This window comes from Cornus florida, unplaced genomic scaffold (assembly GCF_030987335.1).
Source record: "Cornus florida cultivar Cherokee Brave unplaced genomic scaffold, ASM3098733v1 CherokeeBrave_3.0.0_Hap2_Chr02, whole genome shotgun sequence".
Taxonomy (NCBI): domain Eukaryota; kingdom Viridiplantae; phylum Streptophyta; class Magnoliopsida; order Cornales; family Cornaceae; genus Cornus; species Cornus florida.
Genome location: NW_026775572.1, coordinates 65,888,496 through 65,916,147, shown reverse-complemented (window position 1 = coordinate 65,916,147; position 27,652 = coordinate 65,888,496). Strand labels below are relative to the sequence as shown.

The 27,652-nt window shown below is 34.6% G+C and overlaps 1 protein-coding gene across 2 annotated transcripts in view; it reads left to right on the top strand.

Moving 5' to 3' along the window:
* Nucleotides 1–18,243, top strand: part of LOC132295188 (probable 3-hydroxyisobutyryl-CoA hydrolase 3) — a 28,398-nt gene extending 10,155 nt beyond the window's left edge. For both annotated transcript variants that reach the window (XM_059793353.1, XM_059793352.1), the window contains 7 exons: nucleotides 740–825; nucleotides 1,025–1,146; nucleotides 7,428–7,488; nucleotides 7,596–7,694; nucleotides 7,798–7,899; nucleotides 8,007–8,048; nucleotides 17,950–18,243. In XM_059793353.1, coding sequence (XP_059649336.1) covers nucleotides 740–825; nucleotides 1,025–1,146; nucleotides 7,428–7,488; nucleotides 7,596–7,694; nucleotides 7,798–7,899; nucleotides 8,007–8,048; nucleotides 17,950–18,087 — 650 coding nt within the window. In that variant the 3' untranslated portion in view covers nucleotides 18,088–18,243. The remainder of the gene's footprint in view (nucleotides 1–739; nucleotides 826–1,024; nucleotides 1,147–7,427; nucleotides 7,489–7,595; nucleotides 7,695–7,797; nucleotides 7,900–8,006; nucleotides 8,049–17,949) is intronic.
* The last annotated feature ends 9,409 nt before the right edge of the window (nucleotides 18,244–27,652 follow it).

The following is a 27,652-nucleotide window of genomic DNA, read 5'->3' as shown; positions in this document are numbered from 1 at the left end:
CGGAAGTATCATCACATCACATTATCACAAGCATATGTGGAGATAACAATCATACATATTCATACACAATATAGTATTTTACTTGGTTCACCCAATTCTAGGGTTATGTAAATGGAGAGATTTTATTATCATGAATCAAGAAAGAGAATATACAACCAGACTCGTTTATGACCTAACGACTACTCTCTTGTAGCCTGATATATAAGGGCGCTTAGGGTTTGGAGTGGAATGGACTAAGACACTGAAAATTGTAGAGAAAGAAAATGAGAGCGAGAGCTAGGGTTTGGGGATTGAAACATGTAATCTTCTATTTTTCACACAGTGAAAACTTTCGCTAGATCTCCACTGTATATATATGCTTTGTCGAACCACACTAAATCTTTGTGTTCTTTATGTGACATTTTTACCTTTTCTGTCATGTTTCTTAATTTGTTCTTGAGTTTTCTGTGTTTGTCGTAACAGATAGTTTAGAGTGAGACTCAACTTAGAGGCTGCCAAAAGCATATTGACTCCATGATTGTACAAGACAAAACCTCATAATTGTGATCCATCCAATGGCATATTGACTTCATTATCATAAAACATTCATACATATCTTTAATGTTAGATGAGAGAAAAAATTCAAAGAAGTAATTTATACTTGAATGTTCGATTTATAATGTTTAAATTTAGCCAAAGTAATTAATTCATATGATCTCATTTCATCTAATTTATTACTTGCCAAACACTACATATACAGGAGAATATTTAGGGCTAACTGGAGCAAGACTAGATGGAGCTGAAATGCTTGCATGTGGCCTTGTAACTCATTTTGTCCTTTCAAAGGTACTCACAATATTAGAAAGAGATTTACACAATCAGATTTTTAATTTACAAAACTGATGTTTTTACACATGATAATTACCATTTGGCACATAATTAATAATCCTTGGTATGGACGAGAAAGTAATATTCTTAAGAATGGAGTTATATATATATATATATATATATATATATGTTCTTTCTTGTTTTCTGTTCTTCACAGGATCTTCAGGCATTAGAAGATGCGCTATGTGATGTAGTTTCTTCAGATACATCAACTATATCTGAGGTCATCAACAAATTCACTCACAAAGCACATATAAAGCCTGATAGCTCTTATAAAAGGTGATCACTAGCAATTGTTTCATTCAGTTCAAGTGATGTTGTTACACCTCCCACAATATATATATATATATATATATATAGTATTTCTAATGTGCATTTCAATCCTACACTATTTTTTTTTGGTTAAAAGGTAAGCTTGTATATATGATAAGGAATGTACAGAGGGCCCCAAGGCGGGGAGAAAACCAAACATAACAACCAAAAACCAATAATGGCTACCAGAATTAACAACATGCTGCAAATGAAAAAACTATCAAGTTTGTTCATTCCTAGAGCAGTAATGGAGAATTAATGTCACTGCACACAATAAGCCAAGAACTATCACTGCCACGATAAGCCAAGCACACATGATTCAAGATTGAAACAAACGTTGTCCTGAGGCAATGGCACAGCCTTGTTAAAAGAGTAGCTATAATTCAGAGATGGAAGTGATCTTCTTTAAGTGCATGCTTGATCTGAGTTTAATTGTTGCAAGTCTAGCTCTAACACAATTTTTAATCTGCGCAATGATGTTGTGATGTGAAGATGATTGGTTTCCAAATGCTCTAGCATTCCTTTCCATCCAAATGGAATAGACAGTAGCATCCTACAGGAGTTTGTGTACTAAGAATTTAGTGGATCTCCAATGAGTAGAACACTACAGGACCAGTTGAAACCAATTGTCCGGCCTAATGTAAAACCCTGCCATATCTTGAACAAATCTCCAAATGTGTGAAGTGTAGTCACATTTGGAAAAAAGATGGTCAATGGACTCCCAAGCTGAGTTACATAGATAGCAGCAGTTGGTGTAATGCTTGTGGAGGACAGGTTTGGCATCTAAATTATACAATCTTCCCCTCACAGCCAGCCAGAGAATAATGTTGTGCTTAGGAATATGATCTTTGGACCAAACAACCTTGTGCCAAGTGAAAGTTGGAGAGGGTGGGGTGAAGTTTTTATAGATGTGTGCCATTGAAAAATCTTTGTTGGGGCTAGGTACCCATTCAACATAATCTGGATTTGAGGAAGGATGAGGCAGTTCATGTAATTGAGAAAGGAAGCGTCTGGTCTGAAAGAATTGGTGCAAGAATTGGTGCAGCTGTATAGAGCTTGGATTGAACCAATGGTTGTTGGAAATTAGGCTATCAACTAGAATGGAGTTATTTAGTTGAAGAATTTCCAAACCATTGAGCCCCAGCTGCTGATCCAGTGGATCATTTGGAAGCCAGTAATCTAACCACAGGCTTATATCCTTCCCCTCCCTCACTCTGTGCTTAATAAGCCCTCTAGCCATCAATCTTAATCCAAGAAGTTTCCTCTAGAAACCTGAGCTCAGACTTGTAAGTTTGAGAGACCAGAAACTCTTGGTATTGAGTAGGTAAACCTTTATCCATTCCACCCAGAGACTCTCCTTCCTTTTGCATATTTTCCAGATGTGCTTGAGACTAGCAACTCTATTAGCCAAATCCAAATCCTGAAATCCAAGACCTCTATTGATTTTAGGCCTACAGACAGCTTGCCAAGCAACTTTAGCTCCTTTTTTCTTAAGGTCCACACCAGTCCAAAAGAATTTCCTCAGCAATTGATTGATCTCCTCCAAAACTTTTTTAGGTAAAAGGAATGCTTGTGACCAATGACTGGATGGAGGCAAGGACAACTTTAACAAGCACAGCCCTTCCTGTATAAGAAAGAAATCTGGATGTCCAACTCCCCACTCTTGCTGTAATTTTTTAAATAAGGGATTGATAATCCCTTGCATTAATTGAGGATGATGATAGGGGAAGACCCAAGTACATAATAGGAAGTGAGCCCTCTTCAAATTGCAGCAATAATAAGATGGTTGATTTCAAGGAATTGTCCACTCTTGAGAAGAACACTTTGGATTTTGAATTGTTAATCTGCATACCAGAGATGCTACAGAAGTGGTTGAGAGCTTCCAGTAACACCTGAACTGAGGCAATGCTTGCATGAGAAAATATCAAAATGTCATCAGCAAAAGCCAAGTGAGTGATTGACATCTTCTTCCACCTCCAATGGAACTTGAATCCTGCATTAGCTTCAATCTTTCTATTCACACACAGTGATAGCACCTCCATTGCAATTACAAATAACATAGGGGATAGTGGATCCCCTTGTCTAATACCCCTCATCCCTTTGAAGTAACCAAACAACTCTTCATTAAGGGAGATAGAAAATGAAGTAGTAAATATGCACTGACCAATCCAGTTAATGAAAATGGCAGGGAATCCAAACAGCTGCAGTGAGTTAAGAATGAACTGCCAGTGTAATGAGTCAAAAGCTTTCCTAAGATCAATTTTTAGGGCACATTTTGAAGAGTGATTCCTTCTATGGTAGCCATTCAGTAGCTCATGAGCAAACAAGATGCTATCAGAGATTTGTCTTCCTTTGATGAATGCAGTTTGGGTAGAACTGATAAGTATGGGAAGAATATGACTTAGTTTGATTGCTATAAGTTTGGAAATGGTTTTATAGATGATATTACAGCAGGAGATAGGCCTAAAGTCATTAGTTGAGGTGTGACTTGGTGATTTGGGGACCAAGGCAATGTAAGTACTGTTGATTTCAGTTAACATTTTTCCTAAGATGAAAAAATCTCTAACAGCTGTAACAACATCTTCACCAACAATTGTCCAAGCTTGCTTGAAGAAATAAGAATTAAAACCATCTGGTCTAGGGCTTTTATAGGGGTGGAATGAGAGTATGAAGGCTTGGATTTCAGAGTCAGTGGGAATTATTGCAAGTGAGGGGAGAAGGTGAGTTGGGACAGTTTTGGAGATTACATAAGAGAAAGAGTCCATACCTGGGTAGCTGTTGTTGGATTGACCAAAGATGGATTTGAAGTGGTTGAGCAATTCAGTTTTGAGCTCCTGTCCTTGTAGCTGCACACCATTAGGATCAGTAATAGATTGAGCCTTCCTCTTGAACTGAAGCTTTTCATGAAGAATGAGGTATTTTGATTACCTTCTTTAAGCCAGTGCACTTGGGATTTTTGTTTAAAAAACATTTCCTCAGCTAAAACAAGATCAGAGAGCTTCTGTGCAAGTTCTTTCTCTGTGATTTTGAGTGAGTCCTGAGCTGGATTGGAGTCAAGGTTTTTTTGACAAAAATACAGATCATTCCTGCACTCTGCTACCCTTTCTGAAATGGCACTATATTCCATCTTGTTAAGCATCTTGAGAGGTTGCTTGAGAGCTCTGAGTTTCTTCACCAATCTAAACATTCTGGATCCATGGACTTCTAGTTGCCATACTTGTGAAACAATTGTTAAGAAGTTTGGGTTTGAAGCCCAAAAATTAAAGAATCTGAAAGGAATGTTTTTTCTAGCAACCAGTGAACCAAAATTAACAATCATAGGTGAGTGATCAGAAATTCCCTGTGGTAGGAAATGACATTCAGCCTGTGGAAATTTGGACATCCATGAATGGTTGATGAGAACTCTATCAAGTTTCCTCGAGATGTTATCACAACCAAAGCTACCATTGGTCCAAGTGTGGAAGATTCCATCAAACCTTAGGTCTTCAAGCCCATTGGAGCTGAGGAAATCCTTAAATTCAGTCATACCAGTTGCTTATCTAAGTGCACCCCCAAAGGAATCATTAACATGCAGAAGAACATTGAAGTCACCAAGAAGAATCCATGGCTCATTACTAGTTGAATTCTGATTAAGGTTTTTCCATAGTACCCTCCTATCCACAGCAGTATTTGCAGCATAAATGAAGGAGGCTCTACACTTCACTTTCAGGTCCTTAAGGAAGATTGAGCAAGTGATAGCTTGAGAGCATACATTGGATGATAATATTTCCAATTTGAGTGAGTCCCACAGTAACCAAACCCTTCCCAATACAGAACAAGTGTAGTTACACATGATTTGCCAATGTGGTGCAATATTCCTATGCACAACAGCTACATTCTCACTGCTAACCTTAGTTTCTAGGATTGCCATAAGATTCAAACCTTTATTTCTGATGAGGAACCTAATCTCTTCTTGTTTGAGGGGAGAGTTGAGCCCTCGGATGTTCCATGCTCCCCAAATCATTGAGAGGCTGTTTTAAGGCTGCATAAACTTCTATACCCTTTGAGGGTAGTCAAACCTTTAGCAATTCTTGGTTTTTTTTTTCCAATTTTGGAATGCTTTGAGTGAGTAGGATTTCTAGGTTTCAAAAGCTTTTCCATTGTAGGGGAGAAGGCTGGATCATTACAACTGGATTGTGAATCCTCACTATTGAAGTGGCAAGTTCAATTGAGTAATCATTATTTTCCTGCAAGTTTTCCTCTGAGAGAACATCAAATTGGTTAGCAGTTGTTGTTGAGGTATTTGGGATTGGCTTTTTCCTTGTGGTTTTGAGGTTGGAAGGTGAGAGGTCAATTATAAAGTTGATGCCTTTTGTGTTTGGAGCAATTACAGGAGTAGGTACACAGCTAGGTTAAGGGTTTGCAGTGGAAAGGGTGATTAAAGGTAGTTGGTTTGTTCTATCTGTGGTGATGGGGGAATTCTCCACTATAGAGACATTGGATTCCATTGAAGCTGAAGTAGATGCATTACCAGTATGCCCTCTTGGGCTAGAGGGTGTGAAAGGGTTGGGGATGGGTTTACAAATAGCTCTTCCTTTACTTTTGGTGACAAGATGCCAGTCATCAGTTTTATTGTGGTCATTTGTTGAATTTTTATTCTCCCCTTGGCCCGCAGTACAACTAATATCGTTGTGTCCAAAAGTATAGCATGTGGTGCATCTTTTGGGTAACCATGGGTATTGGACAATAATGACTTCTTTTTTGCTCCTTAGCTTCACTTGGAACGAAGATGGAAGGGAAGATTTGGGGGTGATTTCAACACACAATTTGGCATAATCAATTCTGCTCTTATCTCTAGTGTGCTCATCAGCAAAAAGAGGTTTCCCAATTGCACTACCCACATAACTAAGACCTTTCGAGGACCAGTATTCAAATGGCACATTGAACAACTTTATCCAAATTGACATGGTGCTTGGTGAGTTAGGGGAACAATTGTTATCTTGTTCCCACATTCTAAGGCTGATTGGTTTCTCTACAATGAACCATTGACCCCCTGCCACAATTCTCTTATAGCTCTCAATGTAGTCAAAATGGAAGTAGAAAGTACCTTTCGAGTTGGCTACCACTTGCTTGAGGCCCTTGTTGTCCCACAGCTTATGAGCAGAGCTTGAAACAACCTTAAATGGAAGCCTTCTTTGGAAGGACCCAAGTACACAACACTGCCAGTATTTGGTTCCTGCAATCGTGATTTCTTTTGGTGGATTAACTAGCACTGAGTCATCGTTGAGAGTTGGCTCGTGGTAATGGAGGTCCCAATTCCTGGATGGAGATTGAGCTATTTTAACCCAGCTTGATTGGTTAAGTTCAGAATTGGTGGGGGGTGGGTCGGTTTGAGGGAGTGCAACATGTGGCTGGGTTGACTTTGAGCACTGTTCCAAGTTAGTTGGTACGTGACTAGGATGGTTAGGATGGAAAGACAAGGATTTAGATGGTTCTTGACTTGACGTGATGTGATTTGGGGCATTGTGCGTAATCTGAGCTGCAAGGGGGTTACCATGTGGGGTTGGTGCATGAAAAGGAGGGAGATATTTGTCTGCATTGTGATCCCTCCTTAATGGGTTTGAATTTGAAATTTGGTCAACCTTGTCAGTAGGTTGAGTAACGTCCGCTTCACCAGGCACGTAATCAACCACATGCTTCTTACTGGAAGACGTCGTCGCCGGAGCTAAGGATGATGACAGTAGCTTTTGAATCAGGCCAAGAGCAGCTCGTAATTCTTCCATAATCAAAGCTTCTGCCTTTGTTAATTCATTTTCCTTCTCTTGGAACAGTGACTTGAGCCTTGCAACCTCCTGAATGAGTTCATACTTTGAGGCATCCATTATGGCTGCATCAATGCCTTCTGGTAGTAGGACCACATCCCTGACCTCCAGCCCATTGGGGTTAAGCAATCTGTCATTTTGTAGTGCATTCCTGACTTTTTCTTTTGTGTAACCTGTAACTGAAGGGGGCGTGGCTTAAAATCAGATGTAATTTCCTTAACTGGCTGTAGAAAGGGAGTGGACTTGGATGGGGATTGTGATGTAAGGGGTGTGTGAGGCTTGATTTGTGGGACTATGGATTTGGATAGTGAGGGGTTCTTACTTGAAACTAAGATTGGTGGTGAGAGTGGTGAGATTAGTGGTGATGTGGGTTTATTTAGTGGGTAGTGTTTGAATTGATACATGAAATTGTTGATGTTACTGACGATAAATTTTTTACAAAAGCAGATTGGAGATCATCAACAAATGTTTTTCTAATAAAACAGTTGAAGAAATATTGTTAGCTCTGGTATGGTCACTATTATATTACTCGTCGTATATTCTGCCCTGCCTCTGCCTAATTAAATTGTTATATATATGAGATCAATTAATATAGGATGCAATTGTTTCATTTAGGAAATTGAAGCCTCTATAGGAGCAGAAAAGTGGGTGGTTAATGCCATACGTTACATGAAGTTGGCTTCACCAACTAGTCTTAAAGTTTGTCTACGATCTGTAAGAATCATTCTAAATGCTTCTTAATTTTTCAAATAAATTATTTTTATATCACAAAATGTTGCATGCATTCTTTTAACAAATTTTCTTGATTCACCATCAGATTAGACAAGGACGGACGCTAAAACTTGAATCTTGTCTGATAAGTGACTATATTGTTGCTTCTCACATGCTGGGAAGAACAGTGAACGCTGATTTCTTTGAGGTCTCTATATATATAATAGCACACACACACACACATATATATTTGCTTTCTGTACATTTTCTTAACTAACTTTATGCTAATCACTGTAATGGAAAACCAACCTGCAGGGTTCAAGAGCAATGCTATTTGATAAAGACAGAAATCCAAAGGTACAAAGAAAACTGCCTTCCTTTTAGCAAATACTGGCCATCACTTGTTATCTTTCCACATTCCAATAGTAATGTACTTATTTATTTCCTCTTCTGAATCAGAAACTTGACTTATATAGTAAAATTTACTTTAGTACTTATAGGCTAGTGTATGGAGCCACACAAAGAGCTGCTATATATATATAGAAAGGCTGGAAATAAAAGAAGATAGGGGAAGTTATAGACCTGGGGTAAATTAGATATTAACAACCAAAGTTAAAGATAATTGCTTTACAATGACCTCAAAGTTATAAAAAGATGAATAATCTAAAATCCTGATAAGTAAAAAGCAACAACAATTTTTAGCAATTAGCTGCAGATGCTAGTGGGTTAGTGCCTCCGATGGATTTTAGAGTGCCAAATTTCAACTCATTGCATTTACTAATCTAACTTCTAACTTTTCTTGCCTTGTAAAAATAAAAAAATTAAAAATGAGTAATAAGCTCCTTAACATAAATTTTGGTAACAAGAAAATGTGTAAGAAGGCACAAGTAATTACCTTTACTTATAATGTATGATTTTGGAGCCCACTTGAACCGTCAAAAGTCAAACAAGTGAGCTGACACAGTTTTTTGGGATAATTTTGACGGGTCCGTTTTAACCTAAAAAGACTCTAGTCTGATCGGTAGGGCACCTTTTGGCTGAATTCAATCGTTTAGAGCTTGGAAATTTCATTTTTCAATTTTGAATATTTTAGGATTTTCGTTAGAAGTCTAATGAAGTCGAATTACTTCCCTTTTTAGTATTTAGTAGTTTTTAACAATTAGGTTTCTTACCTTATTTTTATAGATTTTTTTGAAAAAAGTTTGATTTTGAGCAGTTTCCTCCTCACTGTATAGTAGATCACTCATTCAATTATCAATATTATATATCATAATTCTCCGTGAATTTTCAACTTTATGGATTCAAAGTTACCCTACTTTGTTTGTGGATTCAAAGTTACCATTGTTCCAATGATTCACAATTTTCTGCTACATCAACTTCAAATCATTTTATATTGAGTGGTTAACAGGGCATTTCCTAATGATATATTGGTGTTACTGATGATGCGGGTGGATGAGAGGGAGGATAAAGAATATAGATGAAGAGGACACAACCAAGAGAAGGAGTGGTATAAACAAGATCTATGATCTATGTAATCAAAATATCAATTATAAATTAATGATCATTACATCTTCATCTTCCACCACTTATAGATACAAGTCTTAACCTTCTTCTACAGATTAATGGTGTCTACATCTCCCAATTTTAACGCAATAAGTAAATATAGTTATTTTAAATGAAACACTACTTACTAGGAACAAAATAGTATCAAGAAATATAAATATGGGTAGTTATTCAGAAAGTCTTCCATTCCAATCTATTTTCAAGAGAACTACTATATATGTTCCAATTAGGCCACATAGACATCCACACGGTGTTGACACGGCTGCCATGTTCATACTACATCATTCTTTTCGGGTGAGAAAGAACTCATCCAGGAGCTTGCAAACAGCTCTCCATAATATGTTGACAAAATTCAATCTTGTAAGCATTATCATTGAATTCCATAAGAACTCTGCATGACCAACCCTTTTCTCCTTAAGCTTGTTGTATATCATGAAAGATCTCATTCATTGAAAATCTTAATGCCACGATGAGTATAAGTAGCTGACTCATATTTTTCATTCCTTTTTTCTCCCTTCTTCATGAATTATTGTCATAGAAGTAGCAAAATCCTCAATCTTCGTATATTTAGGAATTGAAGTAAGATCAAGATAGTGTATTGGAGCTTGTCCATAAACCACTTTAAGCGGACTCTTTCCTATAGAAAGATTCACCACATAGTCATAGGCAAATTCAGCTTGATGAGGAAACATGGCCCATTGCTTTGGTTTTTTTACTGCCAACCCTCTAACCAAATTTCTCAAAATTCTATTCACCATTTAAGTTTGCCCATCAAAAAGTTAATACCAACCCTCTTCCACAAACACCTCCAAAAATGACTATTTGGTACCCTATCCAAAACAATAGACTTTGGAACACTATGGTGCTTAACCACATCGTTAAAGTAAAGACTGACAAAATAAGAAATATCCATAGTCTTTTTGCAAGGAATAAAATGAACCATTTTAGATAAATGATCATCAACAACCACAAAAATGAAATCATTACCTCTTTGATTTCTTAGAAAACCCACCACAATCCTTGCTAACATCTTCCCATGGAGCCTTAGGAAGTAGTTGTTAGAGATTTAAAGAGAGAATATGGAACTCTGTAATGTATTGGATTGAATAATTGCAATATATATAAAACATCTATACTTAAATGAGAAATGGGGGTAGGTGAGTGATGGATAAGCTAACTATATATGTCAAGTGGGTAGGTGGAGGCGGCTACAGTAAACCATAAACCCTAGGATTATATACAATATAATCTAACCCCCCCCCCCCCCCCCCCACACACACACACACACACCCAAAGTCAAGGTGGGTTATATGAAGCTATCTTGAGTTTGGAGATAAGATCCTGAAAGCGGTTTGGCAAAAGCGATTTGGTGAAGATATCTGCTATTTAATCATTAGAAGTAATGGATCTAACCCTAGGATTATATACAATATAATCTAACAGCACCTTCAAAGTCAAGGTGGGTTATATGAAGATATCTTGAGTTTGGAGATAAGATCCTGAAAACGGCCTGGCAGAAGCGATTTGGTGAAGATATCTGTTATCCGATGATGAAAAGTAATGGATCGCAATTGTAAGGTCTTCCAAAGAAAATAATGATGAACAAGATGGCAATCGATCTCAATGTGTTTGGTGCGCTCGTGAAAAATATCATTATGTGCAATTTGGATTGCACTCCTATTATCACAATAAATACAAATGACAGTGGATGAGGAAACCCCCATGCCTTGAAGGAGCCAACACAACCATAGAAGCTCTGAAGTAGTATCAACAAGTGCCATGTACTCAGCTTCCGTAGTAGAATAAGCAACCACAGTCTGTTTCTTGTTGTGCCAAGAGATAAGTGAATCAACAAGAAAGAAACAAAAGCCTGTGGTGGAACGATAATCTGTAGGGTCTCCTGCCTACTCTACAATTGAATATGCATGGAGAACAAGTGATGACTGAGAAGTAAAATGAAGCCCATGAAACAGAGTGCCTTTAAGATAGCGAATGATGCAAAAAGCTGCAGCAAAATGAGTAAATCTAGGGGTAGCCATGAGCTTATGACTAATAATATGAACAATATGAGAGATGTCTGGACATGCATAGTAAGATAAACCATATTACCAAGCAATTTTTGATACAATATACCATATCCCGAAGAGATTTGCCATCATATAGATTGAGTCTCATGTTGTACTCGAGTGGTGTATCAATAATCTTGTTGTTAGTTAAGCCAGCTTTTGAAAGAAGATTTAATATGTATTTTTCCTGAGTGAGGTAGTAACCATCTGTAGCTATAGTGATCTCAAGACCAAGAAAATAACTGAGGGGTCCAAGACCCTTCATCTCGAACTGACGACTGAGAAATTGTTAGAGCTCCTGAATTCCCGTAAAATCATCTCTAGTGATGATCATATCATCAATATAAAGTAAAAGAAGAATAATACCCTGGTCAGTGCATCGGACGAATAGAGAACTGAGTCATAATAGCTAGCAGTGTATCTAAGATAAAAGATAGTCTGGCTAAATTTGGCAAGCTAAGCTCGAGGTACTTGTTAGAGGCCATACAGAGCTCGTTAGAGTCGACACACCTTATTAGAAGGATGATGATAACCTGGAGGAGGCTGCATATAAACTTCCTCAAATAAATCTCCATTGAGAAAGACATTCTTAATATCAATCTGAAAAGTCCTCATTGACGAGAAGTGGCCACAACAATATGAGTATGAACGGAGGAAGACGTGCAACATGAGCAAATGTCTCCTCAAAATCAATACCATATTCTAATATGAATCCTCTAGCTATAATTTGGGCATTGTAGCGCTCAACAGACCCATTTGAATGAGTCTTGATCTTGTACACCAATTTACATCATACTACAAACTTTTCAGAAGGAAAATCAACCAGATCATATGTCTGAGTTTTGGTCAGTGCATCTAACTCCTCTTTCATTGCTTGCTGCCGCAAAGGGTTAGAAGATTCCTCATAAAAAGTGTGAGGTTCATGTAAGGTTGCAAGGGCATGATAGTATTGGAAATCATTAAGATGTGTAGGTGGAACTCATACTCGAGTGGAATGGCGAAGTCTTGAAGTAGTTGTGCTGTAAGGAGTCTCAGATTGGGTATATGACTGGGACTCGATCAAAAAGGATCGACTGCCTCTGTTGATTGTGAAGGTTAAGAATCAGGAAAAAGATCTATAGAGTATGTTAATGGAGGAACATGAAATGCATTTTCAGAGACATTAAATTTAGACAATGTATGGAACATCTTGCATGTGTTCCCAAAAGACTACATGATAAGAGACTCTGAGTCATTTGGCGATTAAATCATAACACCGATACCCTTTTTGTCTAATTCTGTACCCAAGAAAATAACATAGTTGAGTATGTGGTTGTAATTTTATGCGTTCATGGGGTTGGAGAAAAACAAAGTAGGCACACCCAAAAACTCTAATATGGTTATAGTTAAGCGATTTGCCAAATTGGTGCAGGCGATGGTACACGATTGATAGTTTATACAGCAATAAGAGCTGTTTCCTCCCAAAAAGAGGCAGCAACACAAGTTAAAAGGGTAAGTGACCGAACTGTGTCTATAATATGTCAAAGTTTACGCTCAACTGAACCGTTCTGCTGTGATGTACTCGAACAAGATGAGTGAGAACCAATTCCATAATGTTTAAGTATTTGAAAATTTGATTTTGTTGATATTCTATAACATTGTCGGAACGAATTTTTTTGATGTTTTTGGAAAATTGTATTAAAATCATTTTCGTGAAATCACGATATATGTCAAGTAACTCAGAACAAGTTTTCATAAAAAAATGTCCATGTGAACCGTGAAAAATCATCAACAAATATTCCAAAATACTTTGAGCCCCCATGGTAGACACAGAAGAAGGTCCCTAAACATCAAAATGAATAAAGTCAAAAGGAGCAGAAGCACACAACTTACTTGTACTAAACGAAATGCAGGTTGTTTGCCTAGATGACATGAAATGCAATCAAAATTCCCAGTTTTAACTTGACCTAACAAGCCCTTAGAGACTTTTGACACGAGACAAGGAATTAACATAACCTAAGCAGGAGTGCTATAATTCAAGAGAAAATGAATTGACATGTGTAGATGCAGCAGAGATGGTGGGAGTAAGCAGATGAATAGATGAGATTTCGAACAATCGACCAACCTTACGCCCAGTCTGAATAATCTATCTAGTCCGAGGATCCTATCCAACACAACCATTATAAGAAAAAGGTTATGTTTAAGCCTAACTCAGTTAATTGACCAATTGATAAAAGATTAAGAGAAAGTTTTGGTACAAGAAAGAAATCAAGAACTAATAATTGGGAGTGAGAATGGTCATGGCGCATAAGTGAGTAAAGTGCAAGAGTTTGATTGGTAAGAAAAGTGGAATCAGATGTCATGTGATTACAACAAGCGGAATTAAAATACCAACATATATTCTTACCTGGTGTGGTAGAAAGTGAAGAAAAAGATGCAGCTTGTATTCTAGTCAAAACTTGATTGATAATTGCCTCAAGGTCAGTTATAGAGAATGTAGAAGAAAAAGATGAAGACTTGCTAGGAGTGCTAAACACTGGTACTTGAGTTAGAGCTAGAGCTCGTGACTGTAGTAGCAAAGTATGAGAGGTAGCCATAATTGGAATAGATGAAGTCAGTCTAGCATGAGTGTAACACTCCTGAAATAAATGCCCTCGAATTCAACATAAAGTGCAGTAAAGAGAGTGATCATAGCGGTTATGTCATCCGTTGTGATGAGAGGATATCAACTGAAAAACCATTATATGAGCAGTGGGAGTCTGCAAGCGTACGTGCATTCCTGTTGTTAAGCTCACTGAGAAGAGCTTGAATAAGAGGAATGATCTCAATTTGTGCCATTTAGAGATCTTAGATACCAAAACGAACTACAAATTTAGAATCAGCGCAAAAAATTGGGATAAAATGGTGTCTTCGAAAAATAATTCTGACACTAATAACATGGTAAAGCAACTGAGGATGTGCAGATAATGATGTGGACAAGATGCTAATGTGGCAACAAATGTTGATGTGGTGTTTGACCTGGTAAAACGGTGATGTGGCAATGATGACATGGTAAAATGGGACCTCTAGGTTAACGTGGCATATGGACCCTTTAGACTGACGTGGTGGGTGATGTGGCACTAACGTGGCAACCCAATGCTAACGTGGTAGGGTTATGTAGCTGTAGACATGGCAGAATAGGTCCTTTCTACTGATATGTCAGATCGGATTGGGTTTCGGCGCGTGTAAGCATGTGTGATAGTTTTCCCGGCGAGTGTTAGCGCAAAGAAGTGTGTGTTGGTTCAAAAAATGGACCAGTGGCACGTGGGGGAGTGTGAGAGCTCCTTTCCGGCTATTTTCGGTGGCGTCCAGATGGTCTATGTCTAAACTTTTGCCTAATATGATCAAAACTGCAAGAGGATTTTAGACACTGAACATATTATGTTCTTGATGGGCTTATTGGAACAACACCAAGAGATTAAAAAATAGAATATAAAGAAGGAGGAGGAGGATTGGGTCTGATACCATGATAGAGATATATAGAGAGAATATGGAACTCTGTAATGTATTGAATTGAATAATTACAATGTACATAAAATATCTATATATAAATGAGGAATATGGGTAGGTGAGTGATGGACAAATTATCTATATATGTCAAGTGGTAGGTGGAAGCGGCTATAGTAAACCCTAGGATTATATGCAATATAATCTAACAGTGGCAATGGAATGTAAGAGCCGATATTTTGAGTTTTTCCTTGTAATTTGGCATATTTGACTTCTGATCACATAATTAATGAGAGTCACGACCTGGGAAATGGTAGGCCAAAAGTTTTTTTCTTGCTAACCAAAATGGCTCTGTCTCTCCGAACCTCCTGAATGAATTTCCTTAATGATATACTCTCTAGGGAGCATTTTGGAATGTACAACTTAGCTCCTTTAATGAGAAAGTCATCTTGAAGAAAGTCTTCATGCTGCCCTTCTTTACACCTTCCAAATTTCACCAAAATCTTTATCTTTAGCATACATGTCTCTTATGACATCAAATCTTTAATTTGACACTCATAGAAGTCAGAATTATAAGTTATGCGGTGCAAAAGTGGTGTGAAAAGTCTGATCTCAAAAGACCTAGAAGGGGTGAATAGGTCTAGGTTGCTCTTATGAATTTTTAATAGATTTTTTTAATTTCACCAAATTAAACCTAAATTAATCACACAAAGCAATAAATATAATGCAATAAAATAAAGTAGAATAAGAGATGACACCATGATTTTTTTAACGTGGAAACCTTGACAAGGGAAAGACCATAGAAACTAACCGTCTCATCGTATGAGTTCCGGTGCCTTCAAAATTTCTCTCCACAAGAGTTTATGATTCCAATGTCATCAGAATCACTCGTTGTTGATTTATCTCCGACACGAGTGTCCTCCAATCTTAGTGCCTTCAGAATTATCATCATGATCTACATGAACCTAATCACCTCATGATGACCTTCTTCAGGTGATTGAACTCACCTTCCTTTTTCACTTAGGAACGCGAAGATGAAGGAATAACCTTACTGTCAAGATCGGATAGGATATTCCATATAAAACTTTGTATAATCGATCAGATGGAAAACATCACCCTAATATCATGCATGTGTAATAGTGCGTGCTCATGAATAAAGAGCAATACTATGTTACCCGGACTCGGGTACGGGTGTCGGACACGGGTGCGTGTCTCGGGGTCGGATTCGTCAATCTATCAATTTACAGGATACGTGGACACGGCTCAAAAGTGTCCAAATATTGGACACGGGTACTTGGACACTTTGGAAAGTTAAAAAAAAAATTGGAATATTTTTTTATGTTTGAGACATCAATCATAAAACTAAAAAAATAAATATATCAATTGTAATTTTTTATAAACATTTTATAATTATTACTACCATTTGTTTGCCTCATTTGATTGGTGGCATGGCCATAGTCATGGATATGCATTCCCGTGTTACTATTTGATGGGAACCTGTAATCAGAAATTTTAAGGGCTCCCTTTGGGCAAGTTTGGGCTTGGGCTAAGATGCCTTTTAATTATCATCTTAGTCTTGACCTTTGGGTCTGTACAAGTCAAAGCACAATTAACAAGGAAGCCCAACTCAACAATATAAACAATATGTATATCAGTCATAACTCGTAATAAAGGTAAGTAGCAGCTGTATACCACACACAGCTGTAGGTATTGCTTTCCAGCTGTAAGGCATTGAATTTTTTACTTTTATTAAAAAGCCCATTATTGTCTCTATCTTTTCAGATCCAAATAAATAGGTAAATAGGTGGCATCATCCTGGCCATTAAAGGCTGGGTATTAACAATTGCGTGAAACCACGCTCAGGTAGGTACTTGCAAAGTCAGCGCATGCGATTTCACAAACAAGAAGTCGTCTTCAACCTTTAGACTACCGATTCGAATCAGAGCGCCATTGTTGAACCAGGAAGCTTCGTATAGCTGCAGATCTATTAAATAAAACACGAAAAAAATCCCTAATCCTTCACAAGCATCGAGTTACACATTCTTTTGTTTATTTTCGTCATCAGCCGTGTCCGGTTGAAGAACAGAGGGTCGGACACATATCCTATGTCGGTGTCTGTGTCGTGTCGTGTCGACACGGACACTCTGGCCGTCGCCGGCGAGTCCAGGTAACACAGGAGCAATAGTAGCAAAAAAATCAATGGTGGTTTTTCTGTTAAAAACTCTCTCGAAAGCTCTAATGGTGAAAAATACATTGTTTCTCATACACGTATTAAGATGGAGAAAAGATAAGTCGTTATAGACAAGAGAGTACAAGCATAAATTTAAAATGTGTTTATTTAGTCTAACATGTGTTTCAATTTTAACTATCAGGGTGGCGGGTTGTTAAGGGTGGCGGTGAGGTTCGAACATAAGACATTGTTTGCTTTGATACCATGTTAATAACCATCTACTCTAAATTCTTAAACTATGAGAGACGGTGTAACTGATACTTAAATCCTTCAACAAAATATATATAGCTTGTACTTAATTTTTTTTCTCGAAATTTATAGAAATTTTAACTCCAATCATTTCAGCCTTACTTTTGAAGTCCAAACTTGCAAAAAAAAAAATGTAGGTCCCTTTTTATGGTAGTTCTCGCTCTAACATATCATTACTCCATTCAGATTTAAATATATACACACACAAATGTCTATTATGGATGATATGAATTCAAGAGAGAAAAATGGGGAAATTACACCAACGACGTCTCCTCATGTTTAATAAAGATTCATTAACATACGTTCCTTGCCATTTTTGTTAGCTGGTGTTTATAAGAAAATTATCTTAAATTATATTCTAATCTCCGTATGAGAATCTCCATCTTTAAGTCTTTTGAGCACTGGGAAGAAGAAAAAACCAAGTGTATGATACCAAGATGACAAGAATATGTCAATAACAACAATGATAAAATGTATGCTTATATTTACGTTGTCACTTGTTAAATGAAATTTTGTATTACTACTACAAGTATAAGTTAGTAACTCTCTATTTTGTTCCTAATAATCGTGTTTTATTAAAGCTTATAAGATTTTATAGATGTATACCATGACTAGAAAGTTTTACATTTGAACAGTGCTTGTAATTGAAAAGAATTTCAGCTCACTTTTTTTTCTTTCTTGACAGTGGCAGCCTCCACAACTTGAGCAGGTGAGTGAAGAAATGGTGGATCAGTTTTTTGCCAAAGTTGATGATGATGATTGGCAGACTTTGAAACTCCCTCATGGACGCAGTCTGACTAACATGGGGAAACCAAAACTCTAGGGTTTATATATATAATGCAGCATTCAGTCAGTACTGAAGGAATATATATTAGTACTATATATATATATAGAAGCACATTTGTTCAACATTAATTTAGATTCCTATTCATGGAGTACTATTAACTAAAAAGACTCAAGTTTGCACCTATCTATACAATCATTTTAATTATTTATTTTTTTATTTTTGAATGCATTCTACGATTGATAATTTGATACAATATAAACAGGTACATAAAGTGAGAAAAAAGTGTGAGCAAGCTCTGATTCTAAATGAAAGTTGCCATACAGCCAAATATTTTTCACACCTTCATCTAGATTTACAAATTTATACAATAAACACTTCTGGTACATATTTAAATTTACAATTCCTTAATTGAAGGGATGAGATGCTGACCAATCCTAGAAAACAAATTACAAAATGACAATATACCGCATATCTAATTTTTGGTCACAACCTTCTCCCTAACAGAATGATAATCCACCTCATGGTGCTTCGTTCTTGCATGAAAAACTGGATTTAAAGCGAGTGAAATTGTGCTCACAACATCACACCATAGGACCGGCACGTTTGTTAGAGAGATTTGTAAATCATGAATAGATATTATTGTTGGGAAATGACTATTTTAAAAGGGAGACGATATTCGCACTCTATTTTTTTTTTCAGTTGCACTACATTTATCATTTTCTTTTAAATATGCAAAATTCATTAATTTACAATGTCACAACTACCCTTTATACAACTTTAATTTTTTTTATATTTTTACCTTCTTTACTTTCTTTACTATTTTTTTTCCCTTTTTTTCCTTTTTTTTTTGTTTTTTCCGGAGGTCCTCTCAAAGAAAATAATTTATTCTATACTAATAAATTTATTTTTGGTAGTCAAAAGGGATAATTTATTCCACAGTGACTCTTTTTTTTTTTTTTTTTTCAATCGAAAGAGATATTTATTCAACAAAATTGACTTTTTTTTTCAATTTTGTCAAAAGAGGTAAATTTATTTTTTGGTAATTTTTTATGGGTCCCGTCAAAAGAAATAATTTATCCGATAAAAGTAACTTTTTTTTTTTTTTTTTTTTTTTTGAGTCTTATCAAAAGAGATAATTTATTCAATAGAGATAATTTTTTTTTAATCATCTTCCTTTTGTACTTATTATTATTATTATTATTATTATTTTATTTTTATTTTTTTTGGATTTTGACAACATAGATGATTTATTCAATAAATATAATTTTTTAGGGTTTTTTTTTTTTTTTTTTTTTTTTTTTTTTTTTTTTTATATATATATATATCAAAAGAGATAATTTTTTAAGTAGTTACTTTTTAATTTTTTTATCCGACCAAAAGAGGCAATTTATTCAACATAACAAAATTTTATTTCTATTTGGTCCCTTAAAAAAAAAATATTCAAATTTTATTTTATTTTATTTGTGTTGTCAAAAGATACTTAAAATATTAAAGATTAGATGAGATAAGGAGAAAAAATATAAAAGGATAATTGTGCCATTTAAAAAGTAATAATTATTTACTTGTAAAGGTAAGATTAGAATTATCATTTTATTTAAGATTGTAAAGTAAATGTTAAAAAGTAGAGTGCAAATTAGCATTGGCGTCGACAACACATTGATCCTTACCTTACAGTTCACTAGCCAAACTATTTCAAACTGGCATTGTCCGTGAATTTATTACCACCCCAAGTCTCCAATGATAGAGTAATTAATTGCATTGGAAATTAAACTAAGTATTTTTATGTATAGAAGTTCCTTTAAATGAAAATAGATAATGGTAATACTTAAAGGCGTATAGAGAGACATGAATTCTTAACAAGAGATTTACTTACCCAAAAATAAAATTATTCTTAACAAGAGATTTGAGTAGATCTATGCACAGCTCTATAATAAGGTAGATCTATAATTTTTAATGGATATTAACTTCCTCCAACTATCTCTGTGGCATGTTATTGTTAGAATTAAATTTTTTCTTCGTCACACACCGCGTAAGCATCATTATCACACAAACATGTAAATAGCAATCATACACATTAACACACAACATACTATTTTATTAGTTCACCAAACTCTATACGTTTATAGAGTGAGAATTTCACTATTAATTATGAATCAAGAAAGAAAATATACAAATACAAAAGCATCATCATCATATTATTACACAAGCAAATATAGAGATAACAATCATACACATTAGCACATAACACAATATTTTATATATTTATTAACTCTAGGGCTATGATCATGGAGAGAGAAATTTTATTATCATAAACCAAGAAAGAGATTATACAACCACATATGTCAAAAACCCAATCACTCTCCCTCATTCACTCTTTTCTTCACACATTCCTTCTCATACTATATCCATTATAATTACATATACTTTGTCACCTCCTAACAACGTTCACTCTTACAACAAACCCTATGTCTTTCCATTTTCTGTCCTCTCAAACCCACTTCTATTTATAGAGTATTCAAACTCAATTCCTTGTTAAATAAGAATTCTACAACTTGCCTACCAAAAAATTACCATATCAATCACTGCTCTAAAATTAACACGCCACAACTTCCACACCTTCTTTCAAAAATCATCTAAGAAAGAAAAAAAAAAAAAATTGTATGCAGGCAATGTATTCTATCAATCACAACCTTGTCCTGTGTGTTATCAGCCTGGCATGACTATATTTTAGTCCAAAAAAACAAAATATTTGAATTGAGAATAATCTACATCAGGCCACAATAACAAGCATAACATGCAGCACCCAAAAAAATTAACACATACAATCCAACTTTTTAAAAATTAAGGTCATCAAATTAAACTCATAGCATAATTCCCAAATTGGAATTTCAAGAAGCTATCAACACAGTTATCGAGTTTATATTGTGGATCGATATGGTTTCGATTTTTATTCATCCTTGGTTGAGAATCATATTCTGGCTTTTGAAAGTTGAATGGAGAAGTAAAAGTTTTGGCTTTTAATTAGTTTCAAATTGTATATAATGGGACTTCATGGTCCAGTTCGATTTGATTCCATGTCCCAACGGTTCCAGTTTCATTTTTTAGGAACCGTTGGGAACAGTTCTGATTCTGATTCCGGTTCCACCAAAAATCGTATTAAATCAAACCGTGTGCCCCTAAGTGGAGGGCAACTAATACGAAATTTCTAATCCATGTTGGAGAATGTAAAGGAATGAACTTCCTTATTGAATGCTACTATACCTACCTATATAAAAGGAGAGGTCAGCCAACTCAATACGTATAATTCCCTAAGCAAATCCTTTAATTTCCTCTTCTTCCCCTCAATCTAAGACTGACTTAATCACCGGAGAGCCTTTGACCGGCACAGCGATGCCCTTCCAATTACTCTTTCATTCTTTTTTAAATACGACATTGTTCTTGGACGCGGCATAATCTTGCATCAACAAGTTCCATTTTGACCTTATTTTTATATTTCTTTATGTTGTTAGAGTTTCTTCATTATATATACTTGTATTGCTAAGAAAAAAAATTATTCATTAATTAATAATATTTTCAAAGTTATCTTTACTAATGCTTAAGTTATTTATCGTTCACTAATGAACGCTTGTCAGCTTTCCGAAGTTGTTTATTGTTTATTCGTGACCGTTAATAACTTTCGTTGTGTCATCTTGTCACGTCTGTCCGCCCCAAGGCCTCTGGACTAAAATCGTTGATGGAGCCATGAGGCTGCATTTTAAAATGAATACCGGGTTTCAAAAGAAACAGTATCTCTCGTTTTGTGGGCTGGTCTATATTGGGCTCGCCTTTGGGCCATTTTCTTTTTATGCTTTGCCTCACACTAATAAAGTAAATCGGGCTGAAAGAAAATTCTTTTGGCCCAATACTATACATTTTTCAATTAATATACTTTGTTTAACCTTCCGGAATGAAAAAAAACAAAAAATCAACTTACCAAACTGCACACTTTGACCTGGACGTGCAACGCCTTATGCATTATTAAATAACTTTCAGATATTCTTTTAAGTTAATTGAATATTTTGAAATTTTTGTTACAAGTTTAAACGAATTCGAATTATTCTAATTTTTGGTATTGATTAATTTTTAATGATTAGGTTTCTTATCATATTTGTATTTTTATTTTTATTTTTTCTTCTTTTGTTTGTAATTTTTAGAGAAAGTTACATTTTGACCTTATTTTAAGCTTTTCTTATGTGGTTAGGGTTTTTTTTTTTTTTTCTTTTTTTCCTACCTATTGTTAGGGTTTCTTCATTATATGTACAAAGAATTATTCATTAGTTAATAATATTTTTAAAACTGTCTGAATTTATACTTTGTGGATTCAAAAATTTTTAATAGTATTATTCATTTATGAACACTACTTTTTTCTGTCATTGACAAGAAAGTCGCACATACACTCACACACCCACTTTGCGCCTCTAGCGATAACTTTCGTTTTCTCATCTTGTCACATTAGAGATTAGACTCCAATAGGATGTAGCCAAGAGGCTCCATTTCTTATGTATACCGGATGGTTGGTTTGTTTGGGCTCGACTTTGGATCATTTTTCTTGTTATGTCTTTCTTTATACACTGACCTAAATTAGGCTGTAAGCAAATTCTTTTGGCCCAAGACTGTACTGTTTATTAATTAATAAAGTAATGCTATCACAAGAATTTAAAATCTATTTATTACTGGTGTTAAATTACATTAATTAATTTAAAAAAAATTAAAAACTGTACCGTTTTGAGATAAGAAAAATTTACTAAAGTTTAAAAAATGCACCATTTGATATTAAGAAAAATTTACCATATTTTAACGTCATTATCTCTCCCTCATCTTTTCCAAAAAAAAATATCATTCCAATTGTGGGAATGAGCAAGAGGAAAGAGAGGAAAGATCTTTTTTGCAGCACTTTTTTACCAAACCTATGTTTCCATATCTTTGCTTTAAAAATTATTGCAACAAATTTTACGTTACTAAATGCACTACTCTTTAACAAAAACGTTGTTTCAGCTCATGAAAATAGAAACACAAAATAAAAACTGTTGCCAAAAAGTCCCTTAAACAAAATGGGTAAAGCATCAAATAACTTTCTAAACAATCTTTCTTTGAGTTAAATGACCTGGACCTGCAACAACTTAAACAAATAAAAAAGGAATCAAATAACTTTCCAAGCAATCTTTCTTTGAGTTAAATGACCTGGACCTGCAACAACTTAAACAAATAAAAAAGGAATCAAATAACTTTCCAAGCAATCTTTCTTTTGAGTTAATTGACCTTGACGTGCAACAACTTAAACAAAAGGGGAAAAGCATCACATAACTTTCTAAGCAATCATTCTTTGAGTTAATTTTCTTGCAATTAATGCATGTTATACTTATATATATATATATATATAATTCATCCAAATATTTTGGCTGGTGAATTATTTATTAATTTGTTTTTGTTTTTGTTTTTGTTTTTACAAGAAACTCACACATTTTTTTTTTGAGAACTTGAACTCTCACTTTCACTTAGTGACACTAATCATTTTTTTTACCTTCTCTCTTCGATATCTTGAGATGATTAATTATATGGTTCAGAATGTGCCGCTAATCAACTTTTGTTTAAAAAATTCAAAATGAACTAATGTGGTGCAATCCAAACCATATGGTCTAGCATTATGAAACATTGGAGAGAAAAAAAAATAATGCAAAGGATCTAAATCGGTTGCACTAATCCAACCCAATAAATAGGTCCTCTATGGAACAATATATATATATATATATATATTATGAAGAGACTCCAAAAAAGCTAAGCAAATTGGAGGTCGTTTCAATGACCGTTTTGATCTATTTTTGAAATGAGACTTCATGAGATATTGATCTCACATGGTGGTGGTGACTGGTGATGACTGATGATGACTCATACTGTTGCCCTTTCTTTTAAAATACTCTGCTATATGTTTATATAAACACACACACATATATATATATATATATATATATATATATATATATATATTATACGGAGTATATATGTACGTACGTATAGGTTTCTATCTTCGTGAACATTTTAGTTCAAAATAACCAAACCCACTTATTTTCTAAGGCTGTCAGCTTTCATGGCTTCCCACAACTCTTTTGACGACCCAGAAGGAGACCTCAGCCAGGTACTTAATTCTTTTCAATTGTCCATAAAATTTATTTATTTTGAAACTGTATCTTAGTTGTCTTTTTTTTTCTTTTTCTTTTTTCTTTTTAATTTCAAAATTATTTTCATCATCCTAGATTTATATACTGAACATTCTCGTTTGATGCTAGAAATTAAGAGAGAAACACACACACACATATATATACATATACTGTAGAAACAAGACCCTTGCATAGGTTGTGTCCCACCACCAGTTTTGGTTACTAATCATAATTAAATATTCCAAAACACTATTTTGAAATCCTATTGGACGTCTCAAGAATAGAATGTTGGTTGAAAAATGAGTTAAGAGATCTAAACACATAAGGTCTGCTTTGTTCAGTTTTATGTTTTCTTTAGAATCGAAAATCAAAATATAGTTTTATAATTTGAAATTCTTAAAAACTATTTTTTTGAGTGATAAACAAAACAAACCCTTTAAATCCTTTGACGATGAGGATGTTACCAACCAGTTATGAATATTTCTAAGGTCGAAAAAACTCAAAAGCTTGAAAAGCAACCAATATGTTGGAAAAATGTTTTCTAAAACCTTTTTCAAAGTTTATCCATAAGGGTTGACTTCCCGAACTTTATTGAGCAGGCAAAGGAACCTGAAATAAAATACATAATATATCATTGAAAAGTTTATCGACTCTAATTTCAAACCATATAAAGATAATTTTAAAAATCCAAATATATAGTGAGATTTTATAAAAATAAGGCAGACATGTCAGAATTTGACTGAATATAACACTTTTCGTTGGTATTGTTTTAAGGCCCACTCAACTAATGCTACAAGATTTTCAAAACATATCAACTCTTGAAAACATTCAAGCTTCACACTGCACTTGAGTTGTGTTTTACACAACAAAACTCAAACATACCTTTATAAAAGCTTAATAAAGAAAAACATAAACAAAGACTAACTTAATTTTCTCCCCCTTAAACATAAACATATGCATAGTCATCTACCCCTTAATATATAGTTATATATCTCCCCTCTTATTCTTTTTAAGCAAGAATAAATTAAACAGAATAAGTCAATTTTTTATCTTTTAATAAAGAAATAAACATCAAGAATGTGTCAACTAAAGCACATTGGATAAATAGAATGAAGAGCAACAAATGAACATTCATATAATATATATATATATATATATATATATATATATATATTAATTCTAAATAAGGTGGCTTTCATTCTATTGGTCAAGCAACTATTTAATTAGACAATTTTATTTATTTTTTATGTACATTGATATCCAATTATTTTGGTAACTTTGAACACATCTCATAATTAACCATTTCCTTGCATTAGATTTTCAATAGTTTAATTATTATTATTTTTCTATTATTTTGTTTCTTGTGTCTTTCTTAATTTGTTGAATTCAATTAAAATAATAATATTTTTAGTCGTACAAATACTCATTTAACTACTCATATAATATAATTTAGTAAACTTCAAATTGGTTTCTAATTAATTATCTCAAAGTTGGCCTAGACTTAAAAGATTCATTTTTAAAGATAAATAAATAAAACAAATTAGTCATCAATGTTTAGATTATAATTTCAAGAATTCCATCCATTGATTAACTAAATTTCCCATTTTGCATTCATAAAAATACAGTAAATATGCTGATTCAAGTTTAATTTGTTAGAGCTTAGAAGTGAGTCTAACTGAAGAAATATCAACCAGAGACGGTAACCAATCACAATCAAGAACGCAGCGAACATGATCTTAAAATATGTCCTAAAGGGGAGGAGGGTGAATAGGTCGGTTACCAATTATGGCCAATTCTGACTTAATTAAAAATTCACTCAATAATTTTATTAAATGAATGCGAAAAAATATATATCAACGATGTATTAATTCTAATGTCAATTGGTGAATTTATTTTATCTTGCATTCAATACTCAATTTTATACACTTAAACCAAATAAATAAAAAAAGATTTAAACAAATTAAATCTACTTGAATAAATTAAATAATCAATCCGTCCCTAATTGATTTTACCTACCTATGAGTGATTAACTATATTTGGTGTAATTTCTTTAACACGTAAACACATATGTAGATTGATTTAAACATGATATTCATTCAAGCATGCATCAATCACATAGCATCATAAGCAATAATTAATATGTGGAGTAAAATAAAAGGAGTAAAGAGACTTGCGCACCAGATATAGGAGGAAAAACTCTTAAACTTTGGAGCAAAAACCTTCGGGACTTGTTCAGCCAAGAAATTCATTATGAAGAAAGAAAGTACAACCGGTCCAATTCAACACGATGAACGTCAGTTTACCTCTATATTCAGTAAGACAACAAATCTTCAATACTCATTCACCACAATCGATTTACTACACAGTCATTTTCAACCTAATTGCTCTACTAGACACACTCCAAAAGATTTCCTTATGTCCTCAAGCCAATCTATCTAATAGCTACATAATCCTATTGATCCACATCAATCCCATCATGCATTGCTTCTTCACATTGGAATCATTTTGACAACCAATCTGTCCACCACTTCACGTTTGGTTTAGTTTAGCATATATCACTTTGTGAACGTGTGTAATGTTGAATTTCCCGCTCATACCGCAACAATATCTATTAACACAATGAAAACATCATAATCACCATATCTAATGCAGAGTATGATATGTATGAATGATACAAAATAATAACACTATATATAAAATATTAGTGTGGTGCCCTCAACTATCAAAAGATCGATAATCTCTCACATAAATTCTCTTAGGGTGAGTTTGGTGCAATGGAAAAGGGAGGAAATTAAGGAAAGGGAAGGTGATAGAGGGTGATTAAAAATTTGTGTTTGGCATAAATGGTTGGAAGGAAAGGAAATGAAATGGATGGTTTTGGAGGGTTAGCACAAGGCTCAAACAACAACTTCCTTATCCTCCCAAAAATTGGAGGAAATGGAAGGAAAAGGAAGGAGAGCTTGATGTATTTTTAGTGATTCCAAACTTACCCTCAAAATTACACAAGTTTGCAAAACAAGAATTACAGATACATACAAGTTAGCAGTTGCAGAGAGAGCGAGAGACGACGGATAGCGGCTGAAGCTTGAGAACAGCGAACCTGAACTGGAATAGCGGCGATGGAAACTGAAAGATATGGGTTTTGATTTTTTGAACAATCTAAAATGATATGCCGATATGGGTTTTGAACGTTTGATTCTTGCAGACAGATAGATAATTTAAAATATATGGGTTTTGAACTTCTGATTCTTGTAGTGCAAAGAGAGAGAGAGAGAAAGAAAGAGAGTTGAGAACGAGAATAGAGATGGAGGCAGCGAGATTGGGGAGGCTGAAATGATTTGCCCTAAATTTTATTTTTTCTTTTCTTGGCCCATCATCCATGGGCCTGTTAAATGTATAGGAGACAA